The sequence below is a fragment of the Panicum virgatum genome, chromosome 2N (assembly GCF_016808335.1).
Source record: "Panicum virgatum strain AP13 chromosome 2N, P.virgatum_v5, whole genome shotgun sequence".
In the NCBI taxonomy this organism is placed as follows: Eukaryota; Viridiplantae; Streptophyta; class Magnoliopsida; order Poales; family Poaceae; genus Panicum; species Panicum virgatum.
In genome coordinates this window covers 59,741,867-59,769,774 of record NC_053146.1, presented here as the reverse complement: position 1 = coordinate 59,769,774, position 27,908 = coordinate 59,741,867, and the positions used below count along the sequence as shown (strand labels likewise).

The 27,908-nt window shown below is 48.0% G+C and overlaps 2 protein-coding genes and 1 pseudogene across 3 annotated transcripts; 1 reads left to right on the top strand and 2 right to left on the bottom strand.

The window, feature by feature from the left end:
• The first annotated feature begins 8,452 nt into the window (after window positions 1-8,452).
• LOC120661474 lies at window positions 8,453-12,817 on the top strand (annotated as a pseudogene).
• Window positions 12,818-13,454: 637 nt separating this feature from the next.
• LOC120661475 (rab3 GTPase-activating protein catalytic subunit-like) lies at window positions 13,455-18,321 on the bottom strand. 2 transcript variants are annotated; one of them, XM_039940356.1, is made up of 14 exons: window positions 17,873-18,321; window positions 17,749-17,839; window positions 17,528-17,649; window positions 16,572-16,693; window positions 16,087-16,274; window positions 15,831-16,009; window positions 15,252-15,593; window positions 15,100-15,164; window positions 14,839-14,887; window positions 14,612-14,756; window positions 14,431-14,518; window positions 14,281-14,350; window positions 14,020-14,160; window positions 13,455-13,942 (listed from the first exon to the last, which is right to left on the bottom strand). In XM_039940356.1, the coding sequence occupies exons 1-14, from the start codon at window positions 18,104-18,106 to the stop codon at window positions 13,595-13,597; spliced, it is 2,184 nt and encodes a 727-aa protein (XP_039796290.1). In that variant the 5' UTR covers window positions 18,107-18,321; the 3' UTR covers window positions 13,455-13,594. The 2 variants fall into 2 exon arrangements, with proteins under 2 accessions (XP_039796290.1, XP_039796289.1); XM_039940355.1 differs by having other exon boundaries at window positions 17,749-18,142.
• A 961-nt stretch (window positions 18,322-19,282) lies between these two features.
• Window positions 19,283-21,971, bottom strand: LOC120662837 (L-ascorbate oxidase homolog). Its single transcript, XM_039941903.1, has 5 exons — window positions 21,907-21,971; window positions 21,265-21,387; window positions 20,741-21,106; window positions 20,558-20,636; window positions 19,283-19,881 (listed from the first exon to the last, which is right to left on the bottom strand). Exons 1-5 carry the CDS (start codon window positions 21,969-21,971, stop codon window positions 19,669-19,671), a joined length of 846 nt encoding a protein of 281 aa, XP_039797837.1. The 3' UTR covers window positions 19,283-19,668.
• Window positions 21,972-27,908: the final 5,937 nt, after the last annotated feature.

Below are 27,908 nucleotides of genomic sequence, written 5' to 3'. Positions count from 1 at the left end.
CTTCATCAGCAAGTTCCAGCGCGTCTACCACAACAGGCAGAGGAAGAAGAACCCCGGGTACTACAATTGCGGCGATCTGAACCACTTCATCGCTGATTGCCCCAAGAAGTTCGGCGGTGGCCAGAACAACTCCTTCGGCTACTACCGCCACCGCGACCGCGACGAGGGAGGCTCCAACAAGGAGCGTCGGCGCCACAAGCACCGCAGTTGTGACCGGGGAGGACGCTTCGACAAGGAGTCGCTCAAGAAGCGCTTCCAGTACAAGGCCAAGAAGCGGGAGAAGGCCTTCCTGGCGTAGCTCAGCGACCTCGACAAGAGCTCCGACACCGACCGCTCTTCTTCACCGACCTCCGACGACGACGACAAGAAGAAGAAGAAGCGGGACAAGGAAGCCACCGGCTTCATCGGCCTTTGCTTGGCGGCCGGTCGGCGCAAGAGTTTCTGCACCATGGCGGGCGAAGCCGATGGTGCTCGTGCGTCTTCGGGTGGACATGTTACACCGACGCACTCCGGCTCTTCTCCTGGATCCGAGAGCGATTTAGAGGTAAACTCCATGATCGACCTGCTTGATACAGAGGTTAGGGAGTTGTACACCGCTCTCGACAACCAGAAGAGGCTGCTTAAGGAAGCAGCTAGAGAGCGTAGAAAGCTTAGGGCTGAGCTGGCTTGTGCTAGGGAGAAATCTAGTGAGGATGAGTGCGCTGGCTGCATATCTCACATGAATAATCTTGTTGCTCTCCGTGCCAAGCATGATGAGAACGTCGCGAATTTAGATGTTGCTAAGACTTCGCTTTCTGACGTGTCTCACGAGCTAGCCAAGGCCAAGCATGAGCTTGAACTTGTTAAGGACGCTCCCATTGTTAGTGATGTGCTTGAATGCGATGAGTGTCCTATCTTCAAGTCTGATCTAGCTTCTTTGCAGTCCAAGTTTGCTACTGTTGTGTGTGAACTAGAGGATCTTAGATCTAGGCCTGCTTTGCTTGGCGCTTGTAAGCTTTGTCCCACGCTTAGGTCGGAGCTAGAGGAGAAGAACGCTTTGATCAAGTCTTTTGGAAAGACTAAGGTCGTAGAGTCTAGCCCACCTATTGACTGCTCTGTTTGCCCTGGTTTGATCTCTGATTTGGATAATCTTGCGGTAGAGAAAGCCAACTTGGAGAATGAGAACACATACCTTAGGGCGATTCTGAGTTGGGTTTCTAGCAGTGAGCCGCAGTTGGGCATGATGATTAAGCAGTTCAAGCGTGGTGATGGATTTGGGGTCGGTTACACATACACGAAGTCAGACTTTGACAGGTTGTATGGTAAGATTGGCAAGGCTGCTGTAAATACTACTAGCACGAGCACACAACCTTCGCTTGTTGACCCCGCGGATGGTGTGCTTAAAGAACCACCGAAAGCACCTCCGCAGAAGCAGGTTTGGGTTCCAAAGCCCAATGAGCTGAGGAATTCCCTCGATGCGCTCCCTGCTGCCGTAGCCCAAGTTGCCCAGAAGAAGGGGGCTGCTCCTCCCCGTCCGCAGGCTAGGCCTCCACCTCCCAAGAGTGAGGTGAGGTATCACTGCGAGTTCTGTGACAGGGAAGGTCACCTGGAGGAGTTTTGCTTCAGGAGGAAGCGGGCTGTGAGGCGAGAGTAGGAGAGACGGAACGCGGACATGTACTCTGCTCGGGTGCATTGTCCTTCTCGGCGTGGTGGTAGGAAAGATGCTAGGGCGCGCCGTGTAGGTGGAGGTCAGGGAGACGGTGGTGGTTACCGTGCTCCAGCGGGTGGTCGCTTTGCCGGCCGTGCTCCTGGTCGTTTTCAGTACGGCTATGGACCACGGGATCGAGGCTTTGGAGGAGGTTTTGAGGCTCCACGCTTTCCTCGCGGTGGTATTCGTCAGTCACGCGGTAGACGGGACGGGGGATACGCTTTGTCTGGTTTTGCTAACCCTTCTGTAGAGCAAATGACTCGACACTGGTTTGCTTCTCACTTTGCTAACCTCAGTGTTAAGACATTTGCTCACCCTTTGTCTCACTACTAATGTGCAAGTCGGAGGCTTCGAGATCAGGTGGATCATGGACTCCGGTTGTTCGCGCCACATGCCCGGAAATGACAAATGGTTCTCCAGCCTCACCCCGATGCGCTCAAAGGAGTACATTGTGTTCGGGGATAATGGAAGAGGAAATATACGAGGACTTGGCGTTGTTTGAGTTTCTGATCGCTTTACCCTGAGAGAAGTTGCTTTGGTTTCGAATCTTGGCTTTAATTTGCTCTCTGTTTCGCAACTTATTGATGAGGGGTTTGAGGTTCGCTTCAAGGAGGGTTGTTCGCGTGTTCTGGATTCCAGGAGAGATTTGGTTTGCCGGATTACACCTCGCGATCGGGTTTTCTTGGTTGACTTCTCTGGAACTCCTCTTGGCCCCTCTCGTTGCTTGTTGGCTGGTCCTTCTTCTGATCTGTGGAAGTGGCATAGGAGACTTGGACATTTGAGCTTTGACTTGTTGTCGAGACTGAGCTCACTTGGCCTAATCCGAGGATTGCCCAAATTGAAGTTTGAAAAGGACCTTCTTTGCCATCCTTGTCGCCACGGGAAGATGATTGCCACTTCACATCCGCCTGTTAATCAGGTGATGACCTCTCACCCTGGAGAGTTGCTACACATGGACACTGTCGGTCCTTTTCGGGTGATGTCTGTTGGTGGGAAGTGGTACGTTCTTGTGATTGTGGACGACTTTTCTCGCTATTCTTGGGTCTTTTTCATGAGAACCAAGGATGAGGCTTTCGAGTTTGTTCGAGACTTGATCTTGAGGTTGAAAAACGAGTTACCCCAGGCCATGAGAGCGATCCGCAGTGACAATGGCACAGAATTCAAAAACGCTCGTTTTGACGCTTTTTGCAGTGATCAAGGGCTCGAACACCAGTATTCTTCTCCCTACACTCCACAGCAGAATGGAGTTGTAGAGCGGAAGAATCGGACGCTAGTTAAGATGGCGAGGATGATGATCGATGAGCATAGGACTCCTCGCAAATACTGGGCTGAGGCGGTTAACACCGCTTGTTACGTGTCCAACCGCATTTTCTTGCGTGCTTTCATGCACATGACTTCTTATGAGTTGCAGTTTGGACGCCAGCCCCGTGTTGACCATCTCAGAGTTTTCGGTTGCCGGTGCTTTGTGCTGAAAGATGGAAATCTTGATAAGTTTGAGTCTCGCTCGTTTGACGGTATTTTTCTCGGTTATGCTTCTCACTCTAGAGCGTACGGTATCTTTGAAGATGAGGAGAAAGAAGCTGCAGAGGGCGACGCTGAGGCTATCATGCGTGCTGTGGACCCAGCTATCTCTGCCACGAGCTCGGACGATGACGACGGTCCCGACCCGACTACGTCTACTTCCCGGGGACTGATCGAGGAGGTGACTCAGGCTTCACCAGGTACACCTGAGGAGACACCAGCTTTGGTTGAGGAGGAGGCGACTTCGACACGGGGAGCACCTCGACACATTCAGCGTCGTCATCCACCTCAACAGATGCTAGGTGATCTCAACAAGCGAGTCACCAGGTCCAAGGTAACAAGTATCGCTGGTTTTGCTCATTCAGCGTTTGTTGCCTCTTTTGAGCCCAAAGATATTGGACACGCTCTTTCTGATTCTAATTGGGTCAATGCCATGCATGAGGAACTTGAAAATTTTGAAAGAAACCAAGTTTGGGTTTTAGTCGAGCCTCCACCTGCTTGTAATCCCATCAGAACGAAGTGGGTTTTCAAAAACAAGCAGGGTGAGGATGGGTTGGTTGTTCGAAACAAGGCTCGTCTTGTTGCCCAGGGGTTTTGCCAAAAAGAGGATATTGATTTTGAGGAGACTTTTACCCCTGTTGCTCGTTTGGAAGCTATTCGAATCTTTCTTGCATTTGCTGCTTCCAAGGGTTTTAAAGTGTTCCAAATGGATGTTAAATCTGCCTTCTTGAATGGTTTTATCGAAGAAGAGATTTATGTGAAGCAATCCCCTGGTTTCGAAAATCCCAAATTTCCAAACTGTGTTTATAAACTTCAAAAAGCTCTTTACGGTTTGAAACAGGCACCTAGAGCTTGGTATGATAGATTGAAAACCTTTTTGCTGGCTCAGGGCTTTAAAATGGGATGTGTGGATAAAATGTTGTTCCTCAGGCGGTCTGGCAATGACTTTCTATTAGTTCAGATAAACATGGATGATATTATCTTTGTTGGCTCTTCTCACGCTCTTGTCTCCAAGTTTTCTGAGCAAATGTCCAGGGAGTTCGAGATGAGCATGATGGGTGAGCTGCAGTTCTTCCTCGTGCTGCAGATCAAGCAAACTCCTCAGGGCACGTTCGTCCTTCAAGCCAAGTACACCAGGGACTTGCTGCGGAAGTTCGACATGAGCGACTTGTCTCCTCAGCCGACTCCGATCAGCACTTCGACGGCGCTTGATGAGGACTTGGATGGCGAGGCGGTGGACCAGAAGGAGTACAGGAGCATGATCGACTCTCTCCTGTACCTGACGGCGACGCGGCCAGACATTCAGTTCGGCGTCGGCATTTGTGCGCGGTACCAGGCTTCTCCGCGCACCTCCCATAGGCAGGTGGTGAAACGCATCTTCAGGTATCTGAAATTCACCCCTGAATTTGGTCTTTGGTATTCTGTGGATTCTTCTCTGGTTTTGGTGGGCTTTTCTGATGCTGATTTTGGTGGGTGTCGGTTGGATCGCAAGTCGACATCCGGCACTTGTCAATTTCTCGGTACATCTTTGGTGTCTTGGTCCTCTCGCAAGCAGGCTAGCGTAGCGCTTTCTTCCACAGAAGCTGAGTACGTTGCCGCTGCTAGCTGCTGCTCCCAGATCCTTTGGATGAAGCAAACTTTGCAGGATTATGGATTGAGTTTTGGTAGGGTTCCCATCTTTGTAGACAACATGTCAGCCATTAGCATTGCAAAGAACCCTGTCCTACACTCCAGAACCAAACACATAGATATCCGGTTACATTTCCTGCGAGATAACCATGAGAGAGGCCACATAGACTTGGTCCATGTTCCTTCAGAGAGGCAAACCGCAGATATTCTCACCAAACCACTTGAGCAGGACACCTTTGCTCGCTTGCGAGGGGAGCTTGGGGTTTGTTACCCCTTTTGATTGCTGACTTTTCTTTGGTTAGCTTTGTAGATTTTATTTGCTTCTCTTTGTTTTCTAGGTTTGGTAGTTGCATTGTGCATATGTATTGTATATGTTTATATTTTGCATTGTCTCACTTGCACTAGCATTCTTGTATACATTGCTATGATCTTCTAGTGCATGCTAGTGTGAGTTGATAAACTTGATCATGTATAGCTTGCTCCATTGTGTATATGACATCATCTGAGTTAAGCTATTTTGATTTGAAAATCTGAAAACATGATCACCCCTTCTTGGCTACTAGCTTGTTAGGGTGTGTTGACATGCTTTGCTATCTTATTCATGCTAGTGTGGCTTTTCGTTAAGCAATTCATACTTGAAATGATCTAAATGTGATAAAATTGCTTGAACTGTTTTTGAAATGGATTGAAAAGATCCAGGTGGGATTGCTTGTCGCACTGATCGAGCTTTCGGGACGGCTCACTTTGCACTTGTGAGAACCCGAGCAAGGCTGTGCATGACTGAAACGAGTGCTTTAAGCTTCTGATTGTCTTTTGGCATAGGCTTGGCCTTGTTGCTAAGTAAAGCATGACAAACTTTCAACCCCTGGCTTTAAGAAATGTTTGCTATAAATTTGATTGAAAAATGAATGTTGGCAACTTATTTTGGCTGGTTTGGCTCACCTGTATGAGTTTGATTAGCACTGCTTTCCATTCCCTACTTGTTAGTGCTAAATCATGGGTGATGCTTTTATTTCTCCTAAACTGAACTTGCCTAGCTCTAGACTGATTTGATATACCCTGTTGGGCTAGATGCAGGTCCTGTTTATGGATGCACACGTGCTTGTGACTAGATGTTGCTCATATCCTTGTATCGCTGAATGCTTTCACTTACACCTCCTGCATTGCATTCATTGCATAGCATTTGTTCAGGGGGAGTCTCAGCTTCAGGGGGAGCTTTAGGTCTTTTTAGGCTTGATGTGTGCATGTGCCAACAAGGGGGGAGAATTTTGTGAGAAGTGATCGAATAAGGGGGAGACTTGTTTGATTTTTGAAAAACCTGTTGTGCACAGGGCTTTGAGAGTGCATCATTTTGGGAGAGTTGCACTTATGAGAGGGAAAAGACTTGCTTGGGGAGTTTCTGCTTTGTTCTTGGCTCCTGGTTTTCCTCGTTTTCCCTCTGCTTCTTGCATGACTGCGTCGAGCGTTACCTCTGTCTTTGAGGAGTCATGTTTTGGATTTTGATCGATTGCGTCGAGCCTTTGCCCTTATATTAGGGGATCGATTTTGCTTGAGTAAGTGATTGTTTTTGCCTTTCTGAGCCTTTCTTCACTTGCTTGTGCTTCTTTGTTCTTTTCTGATTTCACTTCTCTTGGTTCGTTTGTGGTGTGTTGACAATGCACTCATCAAGGGGGAGATTGAGGAATGTGAGTACTCTATCCCGCCTGTGATGAGTGAATTGTCAACCGTGCGGTGTGATCGTGCGCTTGGTCTTTGGATTGTAGGTACACGGGCGTCGAGTGTCGACGGGCAGCTGCCGTGGAGGTGCTGTGGCCGATGAACCGTGCGGTGGACGACGGTGAAGGGCAGCCGGGACCGGAGCTCGGGCCGGGCGGCAGCTGTGGCGTCCACTCCTGGATCGAGGGCGCAAGCGGCGACGGAAGGCGGGTTTCTTGGTTTGTGCTACAAAACCAAGGAGGCGGACGGCGGTTGAAGACGCCAAGTCGTGGAGGCACGGGCGTCGGTCTCTGGACTGACGGAGGCGACGGACGTCGACAGCGTCTAGGGCCTCGCTGCGGGCGAGGAGGTGACGGGCGTCGGGCGGCGTCTAGGGCCGTCAGAAGGCCGAGGCGGGAACGGCGTCTAGGGCCACGGCGTGGAGGCGGGAATCTTCCCGCGCGTGAGGTTTTGCCGGTTTTCTCAAAACGGCCACCTACCTGGGTTTCGCGGACCCTCCAAAACCGCGGACCTGATCTTCATCAAGATGGTGGCATCGCGGAGAAGACTTCGTTTCGAAGAAAGAACCTCGGCCGTCGGATGAGATCGTGTACAGGGGGTGCTGCAGGCCAACCGGTCTGACCGGTCCCTGGCACCGGTCTGACCAGTCTAACCAACCGGTCTGACCGGTCCAGCGTACCGGTCTGACCGGTCCCGCGGGTATAAATACCCCTTCACTTGTGTTAGGTTAGAAGTGGCTTTTGTATTTCGCCCGTAAATTGTTCTATCTCCCAGGGCGCCACCCCTGTGTTCCTCTCCCTCCGTTCCTCTCTTTAGAGTAGGATTTGTTATGGATTTGTGAGACTTTGTATCAGATTTGATTGGGAAAGGAGGCCCCATCCTCCTTGTGCTCTCTGGGCTTTTGAATCAATCCAATCCCCTTGTTTTCGTGCCCTTGTGTGATGGATTTCAATTTCGTTTTTGGTGCATATGATTGCTAGGATTCTACGAGCTCTTTGTTGTGATTCTCGTGCTTCTAATCCTGTCCCAAACCCTCTGGAATCACGAGCTCTTTTGAATTGGATTTCTTGAGTTCTTGAGAAAACCCCAATCCTTCTTAATCTCCCCTCGAATTCTCAAGATTCTTCGATCTTTAGGACGAGATCTCTTGGGGATATGTTCACGGGGTAGGGGCGAAGCTATCCCCCAAGTTTCATCGATTTTCGTGATCGTTTGGTTGAGATTCATCGTTTGAATCCAAGTTTTTGGGGGTTTTCTGGGTGCCACCGGTCAGACTGGTAGTCAAGACCGGTCAGACCGGTCTGCTAGTTTTTTGAACTGTCGAGACCGGTCAGACCGGTCCAGTGCACCGGTCAGACCGGTCCTGGCAGATCAGTTCTGCAGTTTTCCCGATTCGCTTCCGATTTGATTTGTGGTTTTGCTCGCTCGTTCGAGGCCTTTTGTGTTGGTTTAGCTTTTTCATAGCTATTCCAAACTCTAGTCAGAACGCGTGAGGGCTTGGGTGATTTTCGAGATATAGACCGACGATTCGAATTTAGAAGAAATTTTAATCGGCTCCCATTCACCCCTCTGGTCGCCGGCTTCGGTCCCACACAGCTCCTTGTTGCCGCCTTCATCGTCGCCAAGGCGTTCGAGTGCGTGTCGCAGCGGCACTGGTTCTTCCGCTTGCAGCAGGCCGGGCTACGCGCACGGTCGGCGCTTGCCGCCGTCGTGTACCAGAAGAGCCTCGCGCTCTCCAGCCAGTCGAAGCGGAGCCGCACCAGCGGGGAGATCAACATCATCAGCGTCGACGCCGACCGCGTCGGCATCTTCGCGTGGTACATGCACGACCTCTGGCTGGTGCCGCTGCAAGTGGGCATGGCGATGTTCATCCTCTACTCCACCCTGGGGCTCGCCTAGCTTGCAGCGCTCGGCGCCACCGTGGTCATCATGCTCGCCAATGTGCCCCCGGGGAAGATGCAGGAGAAGTTCCAGGAGAAGCTGATGGACAGCAAGGACGTCAGGATGAAGGCGACGTCAGAGATCCTGCGCAACATGAGGATCTTGAAGCTGCAGGGGTGGGAGATGAGATTCTTATCCAAGATCATCGAGCTGAGGAAGACGGAGACGAATTGGCTAAAGAGATACCTCTACACATCGGCCACGGTGACCTTCGTGTTCTGGGGGACCCCGACCTTCGTGGCGGTGGTGACCTTCGGAGCTTGCATGCTCATGGGGATCCCGTTGGAGTCAGGGAAGGTGCTGTCTGCATTGGCCACGTTCCCGGTGCTGCAGGAACCGATCTATGTCCTTCCTGACACGATCTCAATGGTGATTCAGACCAAGGTGTCCCTTGACAGGATCGCATCATTCCTATGCCTCGAGGAGCTGCCGAGTGATGCTGTGCAGAGGATGCCAAGTGGTGGCTCTGACTTTGCAATCAGCATCAGCAATGGGTGCTTCTCTTGGGAAGCCTCACTTGAAGTCCCGACGCTGAAAGACCTCAACATCAGAGTTAGGCCAGGCATGCGTGTTGCAGTCTGTGGAACACTTGGCTCCGGCAAATCTAGCTTGCTATCCTGTATTCTTGGTGAGATTCCAAAGTTATCAGGAGAGGTTCAGATATGCGGGACGACAGCATATGTCAGCCAGTCGGCATGGATACAGAGCGGCAAAATTCAGGAGAATATACTGTTTGGTAAGGAGATGAACAAAGAGAAGTATGACAGAGTCCTTGAGTCATGCTCCCTGAACAAGGACTTGGAGATCTTGCCATTTGGTGACCAGACGGTCATTGGCGAGCGAGGCATCAACCTTAGTGGCGGACAGAAGCAAAGGATTCAGATAGCCCGCGCTTTGTATCAGGATACCGATATCTATTTGTTCGATGATCCATTCAGTGCAGTTGATGCGCAAACAGGATCCCACCTTTATAAGGTACATGATTAATTGATTTATTCTCATTAAACCTCATCATTTGCACACGTTCAATACAATTGTGAGAACTCATTGCTAAGTGTGTGTGTGTGTGTGTACCTTTTTATTTTGCAGGAATGCTTGCTTGGGGATTTGGCTTCAAAAACAGTGGTTTATGTCACACATCAGATTGAATTCCCACCTTCTGCTGATCTCATTCTTGTGAGGACTTCTTGGTAAAATTTTCATGTATAATTAATGTTGTGTGACTTTTCTTATGGAGCTTGTGATGTAGGTCATGAAAGATGGGAGAATAGCACAAGCAGGGAAATATGACGAGATACTGGGTTCAGGGGAAGAGTTCATGGAGCTAGTTGGTGCTCACAAGGATGCTCTAACAACATTGGACGCGATTAATGCCATGAATAGAGGCAATATGTCCTCCTCTTGCAGTGGCTCAGCAAAGTTGAAGCTATCCAGATCACTGTCATCATCTGAGAAGAAAGATAAAGCTAACGAAGATTAAGACAATGCTCAGAGTGGGCAACTGGTGCAAGAAGAGGAAAGGGAGAAAGGCAGGGTGGGGTTCTGGGTCTACTGGAATTACCTCATCCTAGCTTATAGGGGAGCTCTTGTACCGTTTGTGTTGCTAGCGCAATACTTTTTCAAGCACTTCAAATTGCGAGTAATTACTGGATGGCTTGGGCAGCTCCCGTGTCGAAGGATGTCGAGCCTGCAGTGAGCATGTCGACACTGCTCTATGTCTATGTCGCCTTGGCTCTTGGGAGCTCATTGTGCATCCTCGTGAGATCACTGCTCCTTGCAATAGTTGCATACAAGACAGCGACTTTGTTATTCAACAAGATGCATATGTCCATATTCAGAGCTCCTATGTCTTTCTTCGATTCCACTCCGAGTGGGCGCATTTTGAACAGGGCAAGTCATCTTCATAGGATCAAATTTCATAAGTTCAATCTATTTGCTTGGAGTATCCTAAGTCCTAACACATGGATTTGGAATTTGCAGGCTTCAACTGATCAAAGCGAAGTGGATACCAACATTGCTGACCAGATGGGCTCTGTGGCATTTTCCATCATTCAGCTTGTTGGAATTGTAGCGGTGATGTCTCAGGTTGCATGGCAGGTCTTTGTTGTCTTCATTCCTGTATTTGTTGCCTGTGTCTGGTATCAGGTACCTTTCGCCCACTCTTATCCTCTTGCATGTAAAGCTGCAGGATCACCGATATCTCATTGTACTTGCCTTTGTGCAGAGATACTACATAGATACATCCAGGGAGCTGCAAAGGCTAGTAGGAGTTTGCAAAGCTCCTGTCATAATGCACTTTGCAGAATCAATAACAGGATCAACTACCATTAGAAGTTTCGGAAAGGAAAATCAGTTTGTAGCAACTAATAACCACCTAATGGATGCTTACTCTCAACCGAAATTGTACAACACGGCGGCAATGGGGTGGCTTTGCTTCCGTCTGGATGCGCTGTCATCTCTTATATTTGCCTTCTCTTTGATATTTTTGATCAATCTGCCAAAAGGTCTCATTGATCCAGGTATCATGTCAATTCTGAACAAGTGTATAGTTCTACTGAATGGATGGTAGTAAATTAGTTCGGAATCTTCTCTGAGTGCCCAACTTTCAGGTATCGCTGGTCTTGCTATCACATATGGACTTAATCTGAACACGCTGCAAGCCTTGGTTGTTTGGGGTTTGTGCACTTTGGAGAACAAGATTATATCAGTAGAGAGAATTCTGCAATATATAAGCATTCCTGCAGAGCCCCCGCTTTTCATGTCAGGAGATAAGTTGGACCATAACTGGCCATCTAATGGAGAAATTCAACTCTACAATCTCCATGTATATCCTTCATCCCTTTTTTTCAGCTCTAGAGTAGTGTTCTAAGAATTAATTTTGATGCAAAGGAATAGATAAAATGTGTGCTTTGTTATGCTCTGATCATTCCTCAATACATTTGAAGAAGTCAAAGGGTCATATGAAAAGAGCAAAGGAATTATGTTAGGTGGACGGCGTTCATAATTTTCGGTTTGATGCAGGTGAAATATGCCCCGCAACTGCCATTTGTTCTGAAGGGCCTTACAGTCACTTTTCCTGGGGGCATGAAGACCGGTATTGTTGGAAGAACAGGAAGTGGCAAATCAACCCTCATTCAGGCTCTTTTCCGAATTGTGGACCCTACTATTGGTCAGATAGTAATAGATGGCGTCGATATTTGCACCATTGGATCGCATGACCTGAGATCCAGACTAAGCATCATTCCACAAGAGCCAACAATGTTTGAGGAACTGTTAGAAGCAACCTTGATCCTCTTGGGGAGTACACTGATAATCAAATCTGGGAGGTAGTTTTGCTTTTCACACGGTTCCTTTCTTGAAAGTTATCACACTTTTGCATGTTGATTTTAGCTAAGTTGACATCGATCTGTTTATTTAAAAAAAAGAAAGAAAACATCTGAAATATATATCTGCTACAATTTCAGGCTTTGGATCGTTGCCAGCTAGGGGACGAAGTTAGGAAGAAGGAGCTGAAGCTTGATTCACCAGGTCTGATATCGTTACATTGAGTCATGCAGTTCAAGGCTACTAGTTTTCTTTCCCCCCTCACCTTTCACATTGAGTCTTGCAGTACACCTTTCACATTTTTTCGTAGTACATAGTACCCGATTGTTCTTCTGAAATCTTCTTGACTTGGATTGTAGTGATAGAGAACGGTGAGAACTGGAGCGTAGGCCAGCGTCAGCTTGTCTGTCTTGGTAGGGTAATTCTGAAACGGAGTAAGGTCCTTGTTCTGGACGAAGCCACTGCTTCAGTGGATACTGCTACTGACAACTTGATCCAGAAAACGCTGAGGCAGCAGTTTTTGGAGACAACGGTCATCACAATTGCGCACAGAATTACTTCGGTTCTTGACAGCGACATGGTGCTGCTTCTTGACGACGGTTAGCGCCACTAACAGCAGTCCCTACCAAATTTGATGCGTTGAGCACCACATCTGTTGTGATGATGCTGTGCTATTGTTTTCAGGTGTAGCTGTTGAGCGCAACACGCCCACCAAATTGCTGGAGGACAGGTCGTCTTTGTTCTCAAAGCTCGTTTCAGAATATACGATGAGGTCCATGCAAACATAGCTGACGAGTGAAGATTCAGCACTTCTTTCAGCCACTGTCAGCAAAAAAGTATTATCATCTCTGCGATGAGCAAAACAGACGGATTTACTTCTTGTTCTCTCATTTGTTAAAGCTACCACCATTCCAGAGATGTAAGGAGAAAAATAGAATAACACGAGAACTCACAAATTGTAGTACACCAAAGTAGTAGGTACTGTTCTCTCTGTGTCCATTGCCATTTGTGAAGAAGCTGATCGGTGAGCACTAAGCAGATAAAGTAAAATCTGAGCATAAACCACTGCCATGTTTGTTATGCACTTATGCTTTATTCAACATCATAAGCAACCAACATGAAGGGTAGATTGCCAATCGGGCTTATGTTCAGAAGATATAATTAGTTATAAGAAACATTGTATGATCAGCCCTCTCAACTTTTTTGTGGACCAAAATGGCGAGGCATGTAGATATAATTTGAGTTTCATGATCTACAAGTACAACAGCTGGAACAAGGGCACCTTGTTAGCTCGAGAACAATAACAAATCCCACGGTAAACAGTAATTATTTAGCATTCTCGTCTTGGCTAAAGTCCCAAGCCCGGGTAAAGGAGGAGGGTTGTGTTAAGGCTTGGCGAGCCAACGTAAAAACCTTGCCACTCTTATGGAGATGAAACCCAAGAGAAAACCGTTGGGGGCGTAACCCTCTTAGCGACGCGCCATATCGGAACCCGGATATGGTGTTAAGTGAGCAAGGGCCGGGTCGTCACCCTCGTGGCGCGCCGTGTCTTGATCTGGATACGGTGTCTCGTCTTGGCTAAAGTGACAAAAGAGAAGTCACTCTGACTCAGGCACATCTACCTGGCCAACTATACTGCATTCAAATATTCACATTTTTCAGTTTATTTAAAAAACGTTCAATGAATTGGATGAGTATTTACAGCTTAAGCTTATCCCCGTCATCTTTGGGACACCTCTCTACAAGTTGTACAAAGGAATAACACAGGAATTTCAGCTACAAAATCGTCCACTCACTCTCGTCAAATGGCCCTGGCGAAGAAGACGGTGGTGTCGGTGGCACCTCCGATGATTTCACATTCTTCTTAGAAAATATGGAGACCTTCTTGTCAAAAAGGTTGGAGAATATCTTGGTGTTCTTTTCCTCCAATGTGTTTTTGTCATCCTTTGGAGACATCCTCTTCTCATCCTTTGGCGGGCGCTTCCAGAGTGGGCGATCCTTGGCCATAAAGTTGAGTTTCAGCTTGAAACGATTTTTATTTTCAAGAGATTTTTCATCAGGTTGCTCCATGATCTGGAGAGCTTCTTCAGGGTGGGTTACTATGGCTTCCATTGTCTCATACACCTGCCATGGCATTAGTGTGTTCATACTCCTCAACTGTGGTATGATAATGTCTGGATGCATAAATAAAAGCTGAATACCTTGCAGATTTCATCTAGCTTCTCTTTTGACATGTCATCTTGGTAAATGCCAGCTATGTAGTCCTTGCAATCATAGAATAATTTTGACAGGCTGCTATCTGCTGCTAGAACTGATTCTGCTGTCACAAAGCATACAGAAAGCTGGTATTCACAAATAGCAATCAGTAAGGCATTAGAAGTTGTCCCAAGATAAATAAGATCGAGACTTGGCAGCTAGCTACAAAAACAAGACAGAAGAAAAAGGGCAATCATCGAACTTACAATGACAGCAAGCAGCTGCTCAAACAGTTTAGATGGCTCAATAACTTCCAAGGCATCAAAGATGCTCTCCCTGCAAGATTACATCGCTCCATAATTATTTACAAGTGATATCAAGATTCAACACAACTTGTCAATGTATTTTCTACTCACACTGCTAAATCTTCATCATATATAGGAGTCTGTTCGACAGCAGGTATAGGTTTTGCAGCCTCCCACAATTCCTTCCACAAGTTTCCTTCTGGATAACAAAGCCATCTCAAAATAAAACATTTAGGAAACATGGTAACTTATAGCACATGTGAGAGACAGAGATAGTTTTATCAGTTATCACCTTTTGTTTGCATTCTATCACTTAACCGCCCACGTCTAGATGAGCCTTCCCCTACAGTGGTACTGTTTGCTGCACAGTCTTCAGACCAATCAGGTGGAGAGTGCCATCTAACAAAGTCTTCCAGAACACATCCTGGATTTGCTGCCTGTCATGGAAAAGGAATTTCTTGTTTAGGAAGTTTAGTCTAACAGATTTGCATTCTTTGTGATGAAAAACTTTAAACTTGCCTTAAAAGCCTGCATATCTGATAGAAGTTGAGAGCATCCGGCACCGAGACTGAGAGGTAACAAAAAGCATCATAAAAAAATTCTATTACTTAAAATGTCACGACTGTATTAGTGACAGAAATGAAGATCATAGGATGGTGTTGCACAAGGATCAGATTTGCAAAAGGAAGCAGGTTTCAATATCCTCAAAACTGATGTGAATATGTGGATTTAACTATTGGCATGCCAAGCACAGCAGTAGATAAAAAAAGCTTGACATACCTCCCTGTCCGTAAGACAAGCTCCTCTGTTTCTTTTATAAGCTCTGCTGTCATGATAGGGCCTTCCTGTATATAGATTGTAAAAAGTTCAGAAATAATAAAAGGAAGCATAATAAAAGATTAGCAAATCTGTTAAGGAACTCAGTATCTTACCTGCAGTGTTGGGGAATAGATAGGCTCACCAGTCTCCAGCAATGTTAAGTTCTCGGATAAACGATCAGCACCAAGTCGAAGAACATAATCACCAGTACAATCTCTTGCATACATCTCGCTTTCAGGAGACTCACCATTTGAAGACCTGGGTTTTGAGTTATCAATACTTGCCTGCTTTAGCAAGGAATCCAGTGACTCCTTTGCTGCTTTTCTTCTCTTTTTCCTGGCAATGCAGCAATTTACGACTTGTATCTCCTGATGTAGTAAACAAGAATTCAAGTCCGGAGCAGCATCCAATGGCATTCGAGGCACAGGTTGCCAATCAGACCACAGTTTCCTTAACTGCATGTGGAACAATAAAGTCTTCATTTAGTTGATAACTCTTATCTAATAAATCGGTACCTTGCTATCTTATTCTCTTGGAAACCAAATTAGTTTTGAGTCATATGTATAACCATATGCCTAGTTTGGTATTGCCAAGAAACATCGATTACGGGGAATGGAAGGTACTGCCAAGACACACCAATTACAAGGTGGTTTCCTAATCTATGAGGGGCAATTTATCTGCATAATACTCACCTCAAGAACAACTGACTGCCAAAAGAATGCCATCTTGTGCACAGAACTAATGCTGCCAATAACCTCTGCTAAATGATGAATAAAACTTCCAGGTGGCGCACCCTGTAGATCCTTGGACAGAGATCTTGAATGAATCAATTCGGGGTTACCATTATTTCCATCATGTGGAAACTGTTCCTCTGAAAAGACAATTATGCATCATAATTCAAAATGGCAGTGCAAACAAACATCCTCAGCACATCAAGTGAAAGCATACCTAATTTGAACAGAGAGTACATCAAAGATTGAGTTTCTTCATCACCAAAAAATTCAGAACTCAATCTTTCTTCCTTGTCGCGTCGAACAAGTGATTTAACAACAGATAAGCTCAAGCCTGCCTTCTCTTTCAGTAATTGGTCTCCAGCAGACCTCATATCACTCATTGACTTGAAATTTTTTCCATTTCTACAAGAGCAAAGCATTGTTTGTACATTTCATATTTCATATGCACAAAAGACAAAATAACCTAAACGAAGATATTCATGTAAACAGGAAGTTCCAAGTATGTGCTCAATTCAAAATGACAAAGATTCCTTGCAGCACTGAATGTACACTAGAAATAAAGTGGAAAATGGTTTCCAAAAATTGGAAATTTAATATGGCACTGAACTTATTTTCGAAAGAGTTTAATATCTTTAGAATACAAAATGAGGCAAACTGAAAATCTAGATAGCATAACTATGCTACGGTACACAAACTTACTCAATGGCAGCTACCAGTTGTTTAACCACTGAAGCTGGAGGAAAGGCCAGCTTTGTTGAAGAAGTTGATTCAATTGGTATGCTTGAGCAATCCTCGTTCCCTGAAGGGCTTGTTTCTGTTACCTGGAAGCACGACGATTTTAGTAGCGTACGTGAAGATGCAACTATTTCAGTCAGAGGCGGAGCTTAGTTGAGGCCATGGCTCTGCCAAGTGCCAAACACAATTTCTACAGATTAAGTAGCATAATAGCTACTGTTTATTAGTAACTTAGGCTGGCTTAGTAGCTTTGATCAAGCTCCACCACTGATTTCAGTAGCTAATTTGCATTCACGATAAAAAAAATGCCACAAATTAGAAAGTTAAGCATTCAACAATAGGTCTACTGTTGACAAAAAACAAGGGTTTCCACACTAATTAGAGAACCATACATATTCGTCGCTGACTGCTACCAGAATATTAATATTCAGTCCAATTTTTTTTTTGAACTGTAGTATTCAGTCCAATTCACCAGAACTGGATGTTCCATTAAACTGTAGTTAACAAACCCAACCCCAGCTCGTAACCCGGAAATGACCATAATAAGCTCTACCGTGTGCATCAATTGAATCCATAACATGGAGCATTTGACAAAGCCCAGCAAACAAATAACATAGTAGCTGCTACTAAGCAAAAGGTCTGAACTTTTCTAGCCCCCGGAGTAGTCCAATTCAGAACTTCACAATTCTGCTTGGCACTGCTACCACAACAGAGCCGCACCCAAGCTGATAACAGCTCAATTGCCTGGAGCAGCAACACTTGCACCCCGATTCTGATCATTTCACACCACCAATGACACGACGAATTCACCTTCTTGTCAGTCACCACTTACCAGCAATCCAACATCACAAAAGCGAGCACCGGACTGAACGACTCCACAAGAGAAGCAGCGGCCAATTGGATGAGTCGAATGCCCATACCTCATCACGCGGCGACGGTGGCTTGAGGTCCCGCTCCTGCCCCGTGAAGCCCGCTTCAGCCTCCCGATCCAGCGAAGTCCTCGGCGACGGCGCCCTGCTTCGCCCGCCGGATCCGTCCGCATCTGCAACCCAACGCAACCGATCCCCGCCGTGAGCTCATTAGATTCGGACCTTCAAAACCGAGCAGAACACCGGGCGAGGCGCGCGACGGCGGACCGTACCGCGGAGGTCGGCCTTGATGTCGGTGAGCACGCGGGCGGCGGCGGAGTGGATCGCCGTGCGCGCACGAGAGACGAGCGACTGCGGCGCCGGCGCCGACGAGAAGGGCGCGGCGGCGGGGGCCGGGGGAGGCGGCTGCTGCATGGTGGGGCCTACCTGGCAGTGGCCCGGAGCTGCGCAGGAGGGCGCATGCGGGGGGAGGGGAGCTGAAGCATGGGGAAGGGAGCCTTCTATTTTGATTTTAAAAAACGGGATTTGGTAGTGGCAGGGGTGGAATTTCTGGGCGAAATTCAGGGGACCGTTCGATCCCGCCGCTCTCGGCCGTTGGATGGCTGGGCCGTGATGATGGGGTGGCATCATGGATATTATTATGGCTCTTGACTTCTTTGGGGTTTTGAGCTGTTTCCGTGCTGTATGTATGTTGCTTGATTTGCTTTGAGAGAGATTGGGTGCATTTATATAGGGATAGGTTTTGGTTGATAGTTTCCTCAAAAATACTTTATATTTGAAGTGGTCACCAGCTGTTGATGGCGATATGTCTGGACAAAAGGGAAGTTCATGGGGGACATTGAAGACGTCGTAGACTCGTAGGTGCATCGTGAACATCGTACGATACTATGGAAAGTCATGGTTTGTTTTCATCGAATGTACTATATGAAATTGGGTCCGAAAAGGATATACTTATTGTCTGTAGTGAACTTGGATCTATGTGTTTGTGCGAGAAAAACGACCCAATCTGAGCTTGTTGTATTTTCTTTGTATTCATTCATCAAGAGTCATTCTGATAAAATGGCATGCCTTGTAATGAAAATAAATTTTTTATAGGACATAAATGATTCACCCAGAAAAATGATTTGCTTATACACCCCTGTAGAAGTTGTACAAGTTGGTCGTGAGAAATGTTATCCATCAAGATCGACAAAACTCACATCGACTCCAAGAATCTGGTGGCGTGCAGCTCAAAATCGTCTTTTTTTCATAAAAGCTAATTCGATTCAAATTGGTGTTGTGATGTTATATATACCAACAATTTTTTCCCTCAATGTAAATGATTAAAGGAGTTATTGCGATCACTTGCCGACCGCAGGACAACATCGATCGTTTGAACATTTCCTCACTCATGTAAATTCCTCGTCACGTGAGTCGGTAGAAGCTTTCTTCACTCCTCCGGACTCCAATCGGGACCTCTTCCACTTCCCGTACAATCATCAGGTACACCTCTTCTTCTTCTTTTTTTTTTTTGTCAAACACTTATGCAAAACCATGTGGTGTTAGATACAGTCAAACGGACGACTAAATTTCAAGGGAAATTTTGAACGGTTTCACCTCAATTTGTGTGACATCCTCGGTGAATGACCTATTTTCTGAAAGCACACACAATTGCATGATGATTTTCGAAATTCCTCCAAATTTTGGGAAAAAAAGAAAAAAAGATTTTTCGCCCGCAAAAAGAAAAGAAAAGAAAAGAAAAGAAAAGAAGATTCCATCTCGGCACTTTGGTAATGGTAAGCATGTGACAGCATAGAGAAATTGTCATTGAAGTCAAGACATGATCCAGAGCATATGATACTTTTATTAAGAATCTGATCAGCGTAGCAACATGCGTGCTACAGAACATGTCGTTCTCGTTTGTACCCATGTAACCCCTCACAAAGACAATTGCGTTGCGCAAAGGAATCACTCAAGCAAAATGCAGACAAAACCCAACACTATAATAGTAGTATTACACGGTCTAATCTGACTGTAACTGGCATATGCTTTCCGGCAACGTTTCAGACCTTCATTCAGGCCACGCTCTTCTTCGAGCCTTCAATTCTTCAGAGTAAATAAAATCTTCTGTGCCTACTCTCTCCAGACCAATGTGTAAGCATGTCATCCTCTCATGACAAGCTCCGGTCCGCCTCCGCCGCCGCCGGCGCGAGTCAGAGCGGCCTGGTCTGGCGGCCGGCCGCCCGGCCGCAGAGGAGCGCGTTCTTGGGGATCGGGAACTCGTCGCGCAACGACGTCGACGGCGTCCAGACGCGGAGGTAGAACTGCTGCCCCAGGTACTGCCTGGCCCAGCTCTCCGACCGGACGTTCCACATGCCCACGTTGTCCAGGGGCATGTAGATCGCCGTCCATGACCTGGGGTAAACCTGATGGATAACACAGCACCAAATTGCTATCATCATTGCGTGGTAAAAAAAAAATGGATGTAAACTTGTCAGTGGCAATCCACATCAGAATGTGTCAAACTGCCAACATGGTTTTTTATCTTTCAGTTTGACAATGCAGCATTAAGAGTATCTAGATGTGTGTAACTTTTTACTAGGAAAAAAATGCAGACGGGTCATTTTCAGAGCACTCGCCAAAGCAATTCCACACGATTACTGGTTCACAACGGTAGCAAAATTCCACGGTGAAAAAGTCAGGAAGAGAGTGAAATGCGATAGCCACTTCAAAGCTGTAGGCAGGCGAAAGCAGAGTTCACAGCTTCAAAGCATATGACACTGCGCCTTTCCTGATGGGGATCCAAGATCCATCACCACATCGTTTCTAAAAGATCTTATCCAGCATGGTGGCTGAATGGGAAAGTTGGATGCGTGAACCGAACAATGCGCCTCTATTGTGCGCCGCACACTTGTAATGAAAAGGACTTGAGTGAAGCATATTAGATCGCATTTTTTGAACGAACAATATCCTGGATCGCATTCAACTCCAAGTATCACTATCATTTCCTTCCAAATTAGTATTAACGACACACTGCATTTAGCAAAACTCAGTTTCTGCTTCAAGAGTGAGGTGTGTTCAGAAGAGAGCAGAGCATCATACCTGGACAGTGTACCGGGAGACGCCATCCCTCAGGTTGTAGACCTGCCTGCTCGCCGCCGACCATTTTCCTCCATCCATTCTACACACAAATTCACATCCAATCATTGTAAACTCTTGAGAGTACAAGCAATGCAACAATGACGCATAACTCTCAGAAAAAGATAGTAGAAACAAAGTTCATACCCGATGACCCAGAAGGCGTAGCCGTCGATGTGCCACGACTGCACCTCGTCCTCGCTGTTCTCGAACACGATCTCGACGTAATCCCTGTAGTTGGCCCCCATGACCGACGTCTGGAGGAAGGCGCCGCCGGAGCTCGGGTTGTCGGCGATGGTGCCCACCGAGAAGACGCCGCCGATCTTGTAGTAGTCGGCGACCTTGAGCGGGGTGTCCGGGTTGACGTACGACACGCCGTTCACCGCGTACCTCTGCTTCCCGTTGATGGTTGCCGCCGAGTTGGCCAGCCGGATGGTCCGGGTCACCGGCACCAGGCCGTAGTGGTACGAGCCCTGCGGGTTCGGCCGCGGCCCGCTCGCCGTCAGGTTCCACCTGCGGTTCCAATGCCGAGTGAGCCATCGGCAATGCCAGTCAGTTCAGCCTGAACTTGCCTGAAGAAACTGACAGGCTGAAACGCTAGTCTGAACTCTGAACTTGCATTGTCTGAAGAAACTGATGACAGGCTGAAAGACTAGTCCGAATTAATTAACCTGATGGAGCGGGCCTGGTTGAGAGACCAGTCGATCTGGATGGTGGGGCCTCCGGGGAGGGGCCCGGGCGCCTTGCCGGCGGAGTTGGCGTAGTGCAGGACGGCGGTGGTGGAGATGATACTTCTTGGATGCCAAAACAGAGAGCATCAATAGTAAGAAAGATGATAAAGAAAATAGGTGTCGAACTCTCCAACAGTGATTAGAAAATTCAACCCCTTACACTGTGGGGAGGGGGGCTATTTAAACCTCTAGCCCTCAGCCAGATTTTCCCAAATTACCCCCTCCCAACTCATTTATAGCTCACTTCTAGCCGTCTTCGGGGTAAAATTACAAGGTGAGAGGTTTACAAATCCGACCTTCTCACTTAACCGAGAGGTGTACAAATCCGACCTTCTCACGTGTTCATATTTTACACACATATCTACAGCTGACGAAGGTTTTGACAACCTTCGGGGACCTCCGGGGATCGGAGCCGTGAAGGTTCTATCAACGAGCAATCAGCCGCCACCTTCGTTCCCGAAGTTGATCCCTTTACCCGAAGGTCCTGATCTTCGAACATGTGCCTCTGAGCAACCCTTCGTCACCTTCGGCCGGAAGGAGGCAATATCCTTCGTAGCCGAAGGTTCCGGTGTTTATACTTGCGTTTCTGGGCAGCCATCCGTCACCTTCGGTCCACGGAAGGTGATATCCTTCGTATCGAAGGTCATGGTCTTTGCGCTTGCGCTTCTTAGTGTTCATCCGATACTTTTGGGTATGCTTGGCTCCATCTCGTTGGGACCCTCCAAACAGGTTAGGGAGCATTTCCGAGGGTGAGGGGTTGACCTGAAGGTCCAATCCCCAACAGTAGCCCCTCGAGGGCGAGGTCCGAAGCCGACGGTCCGAACCCGCGTTGAAGAAGAGGATTGCAAGTAACATTCGGGAAGCTCCCGAGGAAAAACGTCTCCCGAACCGTCGGCTGCAACGGTCGTTTTTGGTGGTTCACGTGGCGGGCTCCTATTGCGCCGCTTGGGCGGCCGACTCCTCGATTTTACCGTTGGTACTGTTGCTTTCCCTTGCCTATATAAGCGGAGGGGGGGGGTAAATTATGTGCCCTCTCGAGCTTTGCTTACCTTCGGCGCTTTCCACTATAAAGCGTTTCTTTCGAAGGTTCCATTTTCGTGCGTGGTTAAGTTGGTCGTTTTCCTCGGTGTGAGTGGTTTTGTGGTTTATGGCTCGTACTAAGCAAACAGTAAGGTTGATCGAAGGTTTGTTTGAACCCTTTTTCTTAATTTGCCCTTTATTTTGTTTTTGCGTAGGTATGGCATTCATTAAGAGGGTGGTTCTTCGTGCAGACACTGGTCCAGCTCCCGAAGGAGAGGCGGGTGGTTCGCAGACTTCTCAGCAGCAGCAGTCCAGCGAGAGCCTTTCGGCGGTGTCCGCGGACATGTCAGAATTAATGGCTCCTGAGAAATGTAAGACTCTGCTTTTCGAGCCATCTGTCATATCTCAGAGCATGATAGACTTCTACGTTACAAAGGGCTATTTTGCCGAGGGTGTTTGTCGACCTCCGGGGACAGAATTGATTCATGTACCGGAGACCTGCGAGGTTGTGGTCTTTAAGGATTTTTTTACAGCGGGACTTAGACTTCCGATGGATCCAATTGTGCCGAAGCTTTTGGAGCCGTTCAACGTGAAGCTACACCACTTTACCCCGAACAGAATTGTTGCATTGGCCAAATTTCTGTGGGTGGTACGGAGCTTCGGAGGGGAAGTGTCTGTGGATGCCTTTTGTAGGCTTTTCCAGCTTCACTGCCAGCCTCGTAAGGTCTATGTAGATGATGATTCGGAGCTTAGCGAGGTTCAAAACGGCTGCTGCACCTTCGTTCCTCGTAAACCAAACAAAAGGACCGGTCTGTTAAAGGTTATGCTCTCAACAGCTTACAAGAACAAGTGGGAGGGGAACTGGTTAGGATATTGGTTTTACGCCAAGATTGGCTTCCCTGATCCCGAAGGTTCTGGAGAAGAGAAGTATCTGCTAGCTTCGGACATTGAGATGTTCGATCACGTCTATCAGCCTGCCTTCAGCAAGTGCGGGCCAGGTTTCAAATCGTGTCTGGAGGCCTTCATGACGGCTTGCCAAGTTTGTGGTGGCAGGGATGCTGTCGAGGAATTTCTTGCTGCGAAGGTTTGGCCGCTTGCAGCTGGCTGGTCTCCGTCGAGGTTCGAGCGTAAGCGCTTTGTTGGTTTGAAGTATGATGTGACTTCTCCAGTTTTTGGGCTTCGGAGGCCCGAGGGTTCCAGTGACGAAGTTATTGTGGATGAGCTGGAGCGGCGGGCTGCGAAGATACTGGGCCCTTGGAACAAAAAGGAGTATCTTTCTTTGGTGGAGGTGTGCGGGGGGAACCTTCGGTTGAACCGGTGCTTGGCTGAGATGGGTGTTGCTTACGAGCCTCGGCCGGTTTCGTCGAGCGCCATTCCAAGAATGACGCCGCCGGGGAATGTTGGTTCGGAGATTCCTGAGTCGAAATCTAGGGGCAAAGCTAAGGTAGAGGAGGTGGGGAGCTCTGGGGCTACTGGCACGCGGGGGCGCGGGCGTGGTCGGAAACCTTCGAGCACGAAGGTTTCTATTGCGAGGGCTGAGAGCGCCAGGAGGAAGGCGCAAGATGAGGAGGTTTCTTCGGGCGACAGCGGTACGCCCTCATTCATGGAAGAGCTCATGGGGACAGTGGGCGGGGAGATCGTAGTTCCCGAGGAGAGGCTTTTTAGATCCCGTTTTGATCTCTGCAATGAGTACGGGACCATGCTTTTCGGTTCCGGCCATCGGGTTGAGTTGGTGAAGGCGTTGATTAATCTTCATTGTTCCTCCGAAGGTACGACGAAAAGGAAGAGGATTCAGAGCTTCATCAAGACTGCCGCAAAACCTTCGGGTATTCCGAAGCCGCCAGAGCCTAGGCCTTCCGGGCCTGTGGCTGATGCCCCGAAGGAACCGGCGCCGGTGACGGGGGTCGCCGCGCCTATCCTTGCGGCGGGTGTGGAGGAGGGGGAGTTCATGGTTGGTGAGACGTTGCTCTCTCTCAGGGGCGGGGAGCTTCCGGGTGGGTCCTCGGCTCCTCCTTCGGATGATGTGGAGATGCTGGAGGGTTTGAACTTCGACGAGGCCGGTAAGTTTTGTTCCCCTAATTCTTTGAACCCTTGATTTGTTTGACCTTAGTTGTCTTTATTTTTTAATTCCTTCGCAGCCGTGTCTGCGTCGATGAAGCAGCTTTTGGCTGTGATGCACGGGCCTGGCTCGACCGGGATTCTTCCTCCTGAAAAGGGTAAGGCGCGATCTGGGTGCTTTTTGCTTTTGCTCGCTTTTCGGTTCCCCCGAAGGTGATATTGGGTTTGATTCAGAATTTAATGCAGCCGTGGCGGAGAGGTCCACCTCCGACGCTGCCTTTATCGTCGCTGAGTTGAGCAAAAAGCTTGCCCACGCCAGCCGTATTCTGATGCAAAAGGCCAAGGTTGACGCAGACCTTCGGGTGAAGAGCGCCACGGAGAAACTGTGCCTAGCTGATAAATTACGGCGGGCTGAAACTGAAGTTCTCGCTGTAAGGGAAGAGAACCAGCAACTGAAGGTTAAGTGTTCGAAGCTGGATTCAACTGCTTCTGATAACGAGAAGGTTCTAGAGAGCCTTCGGAGGACTGTCGAAAATGATGCGAATGAGAAAGGTGCCCTGAAGGTAAGGATCACCGAGCTGGAGGGGATTCACACTAGGGTGAGAGAGCTCGAGCAGGTCATTACCGAGGTCGCCTCGCGAACCGAAGGTGTTTACCAGGAATACAAGAAGGCCCTTGCTGCTCTCGGAGCTGAGTCTCTGCCCTTCCCTGAGCCTGTAACACCTCCGGTGTTTAGCACTGTTTAAACATGCCATTAACATCAAATGACACAGTAAACCCTATTTTGGTGATTACTTAAAAGCCGAGTTCCGTTTAAGTACACCAAAAAGTCAACTCTCGCACCTTTGCTCAAATGAACTTTTGCCCAAAACAAAAGTTGTAGAGTTTGACAAGATAAACAACTTTCGTGTTCAAAGTTTTTCAAGTTACAACATGAAATTTTGAGTTAACCCCGAAAAACAAGCGGGATCGTTAAACTTGAATTCAAATTTTAAACTTTCAAATCATCGCTCAAATGAAGTTTTGCTTGAAAGGAAAGTTGTAGGAAATTTAATTTTGAACAACTTTCGTGTTCAAAATTTTTCAAGTTTCAATTGAAAATCTTGAGTTTGGACCAAGTCAAACCGCTGACTTTTATTTTCTCTCTCCACTCCCTTTTTCTCTCTCCGCTCTCTCTCCCTCGCTAACCCTCCCCTTCCCTGAGCGCGCAGGCACTCGAGCACTGGGCTCGCTGCGCCACTGCCGCCGCTCGCTGCCCTGCTGCCTGCCGCGCGCCGCTGACCCCCACCCCCGCTCGAGTGCGCACGCCCCGCAAGCCGCTGACCTTCCCCTCCCCTCTCGTCGAGCCTGCAGCGCTGCCCCATCAACGAGCATACCGCAAGCGACGAGCGCTCGGCGACGCGCCCGTGACGCCGCGCTGCTGCTGCCTCGCCGCCCGTCCGCACGCCACCCCGCCATCATCGCCTTGCCACCGTCGCACTGCTGCCCCACGCCACCGACGCCCCCAAACCCCCTCGCTGCGCCCTGACCGCCATCAAGGCCGCTCGGCGAAGCACGCCACCGCACGCCGCGCACGCGCCGCCGCTCCTTCCTTCTGCGCCCAGCCCCTCCTCACGCCCTCACTCCACCATTTAGCTCGCGCCGCACTTGTGCACGCGCGCCCGCCTCCCATTCCTCGCACTTGCACCCCACCCCTTCGCCCAGAACAGCCAGCGCCGCCGCGCCACTGCGCAGCGCCGCCGCACCCCCATTTCCGCCCGCCGAGCCACGGCTCTCGTGGAGAGCCCATCTCACCCCTCCTCCACCCCCACCGAGCACCCAACGAGCTTAATTTCATCCCCAGGCAACTCCCAGGCCCGCCCAACTCCACCCGGAGCCTCCCAGTGCCGCGGAACGCCGCTGCCGCCGTCGTGAACACCGCCGGCCGCCCGCCTGCCGCGGAACTCCCTGCTCCGCCCCTCCCCGACTCCAATCAACCCCCGAGCTAGCTTCCTCATGGCGCCGTGAAGCTCCCCGGCCTGCCCTTGCCCTTCCTGTCGCGCCGGAGTGCCGCCGTCGCAGCTCGCCACCGCCGCCGGCCGTGCTGCTGCACCGCCAACCCTGCTCCGGCCATCCCCGTCGACCACATCACCCACCCCTAGGTAGAGCTCGGTGAACTCTCACCCCTGGACACCATCCCCGCCGCCGGCGAGCCTCCTCCTCGCCGGGAAACGGGCCGCCGCCGCCTCCTCTGTCCCCAACTCCGGCCAGGGACCCCTACGCGATTAGTTTTAGGTTTCCAGGGGGTTTTGTTAAAGTTCCAGGGGCTCCTTTGCAAATCTGTGTTTTTGTTTTCTAGTTTTTCCAGTGAAATTGTAAATTCGTTTAAAAATCGTAGAAAAATCAGAAAAATACAAACTCAACTGTTCTGGAATCTTTGCAAAAAGATCTACAACTTTTGTTACATACACTTTTTCATTTGCTCAATAGTTTTTACTTCATTTAAAATACAAAGAAAATGTACTTTATATTAGATCTCAAGTTACAAGCATGAGTTGTTAGCCATTTTTGGTCAGTGGGTTACATGTTAGATGGATGACCTTGTGTAAAAGTTTCGTGGACAGTATACATGCCTATCTATCACTTTATTTAAATCTTGTTGTATGCCTAGTATAAATAGTTTTATTTTTTCCAACTTGTTCCACCTTGAACCACAAGCTGAAACTTTTTCAGTGCCTTTGAGTTGTTACCTGGATGCTCTAGAAAAATGTAAGGCCTTTTTACACCAAGCAGAACATGCTCAAGTGTTTTGTGCTATGAATAAATACACTAAACTAAGAAAAATAGTTCCTCTGCCTAGAAAAATCTGATGTTTTTATAAGAGCTGCTATTTTAGTACTGTATCTTGCTGGAAAAATTTGACCTCTGAAACTCATTAGAATTACCTGTGGAAATTAATTTTCTTTAAGGAAGTTGTACTTTGCTCTATTTTTCATGCCCTGTACAATGCTTGTTTAATTGTGAAAAATTTATGGCAGGCTCATCTATAGGTAGACAACACTCAGTTAAAATTTCATTACCAGTGCTTGCATAGTTTGAGCTGTAAAATTCAGTTTTGTTTCTAGCAGTAGCTGTTTATTTTATTTTTTCATGGTTAATAGGCTGCATGAAATGGGCTGAAAATTTCACAGTAGGCAAGTTTCTCAGATATGTACCTGGCATAAAAATTTCAAACCCAGAATCTCGGTGTAACTTTAATTATGATAAGGATATGCTTAACCTAGTAATAAATAAGAAAAATCCTTCCTTTTTGCTGCATAGGGAGAAAAGGTAAAATCCACCCTAGTTACTTTGCGAAGTCAGATATAATGATTATTACTCTATAAATGATTGCCCAAAATGATGTAATGTTATATTTTGCAAATCATCTTGAGTTGCGTTGGATTACAACTTTATAGTGAAGAATTGACTAAGTCGTATCACTAAAGTAACTCACGCATATGCATTTCATATAGAGTCGACTACTC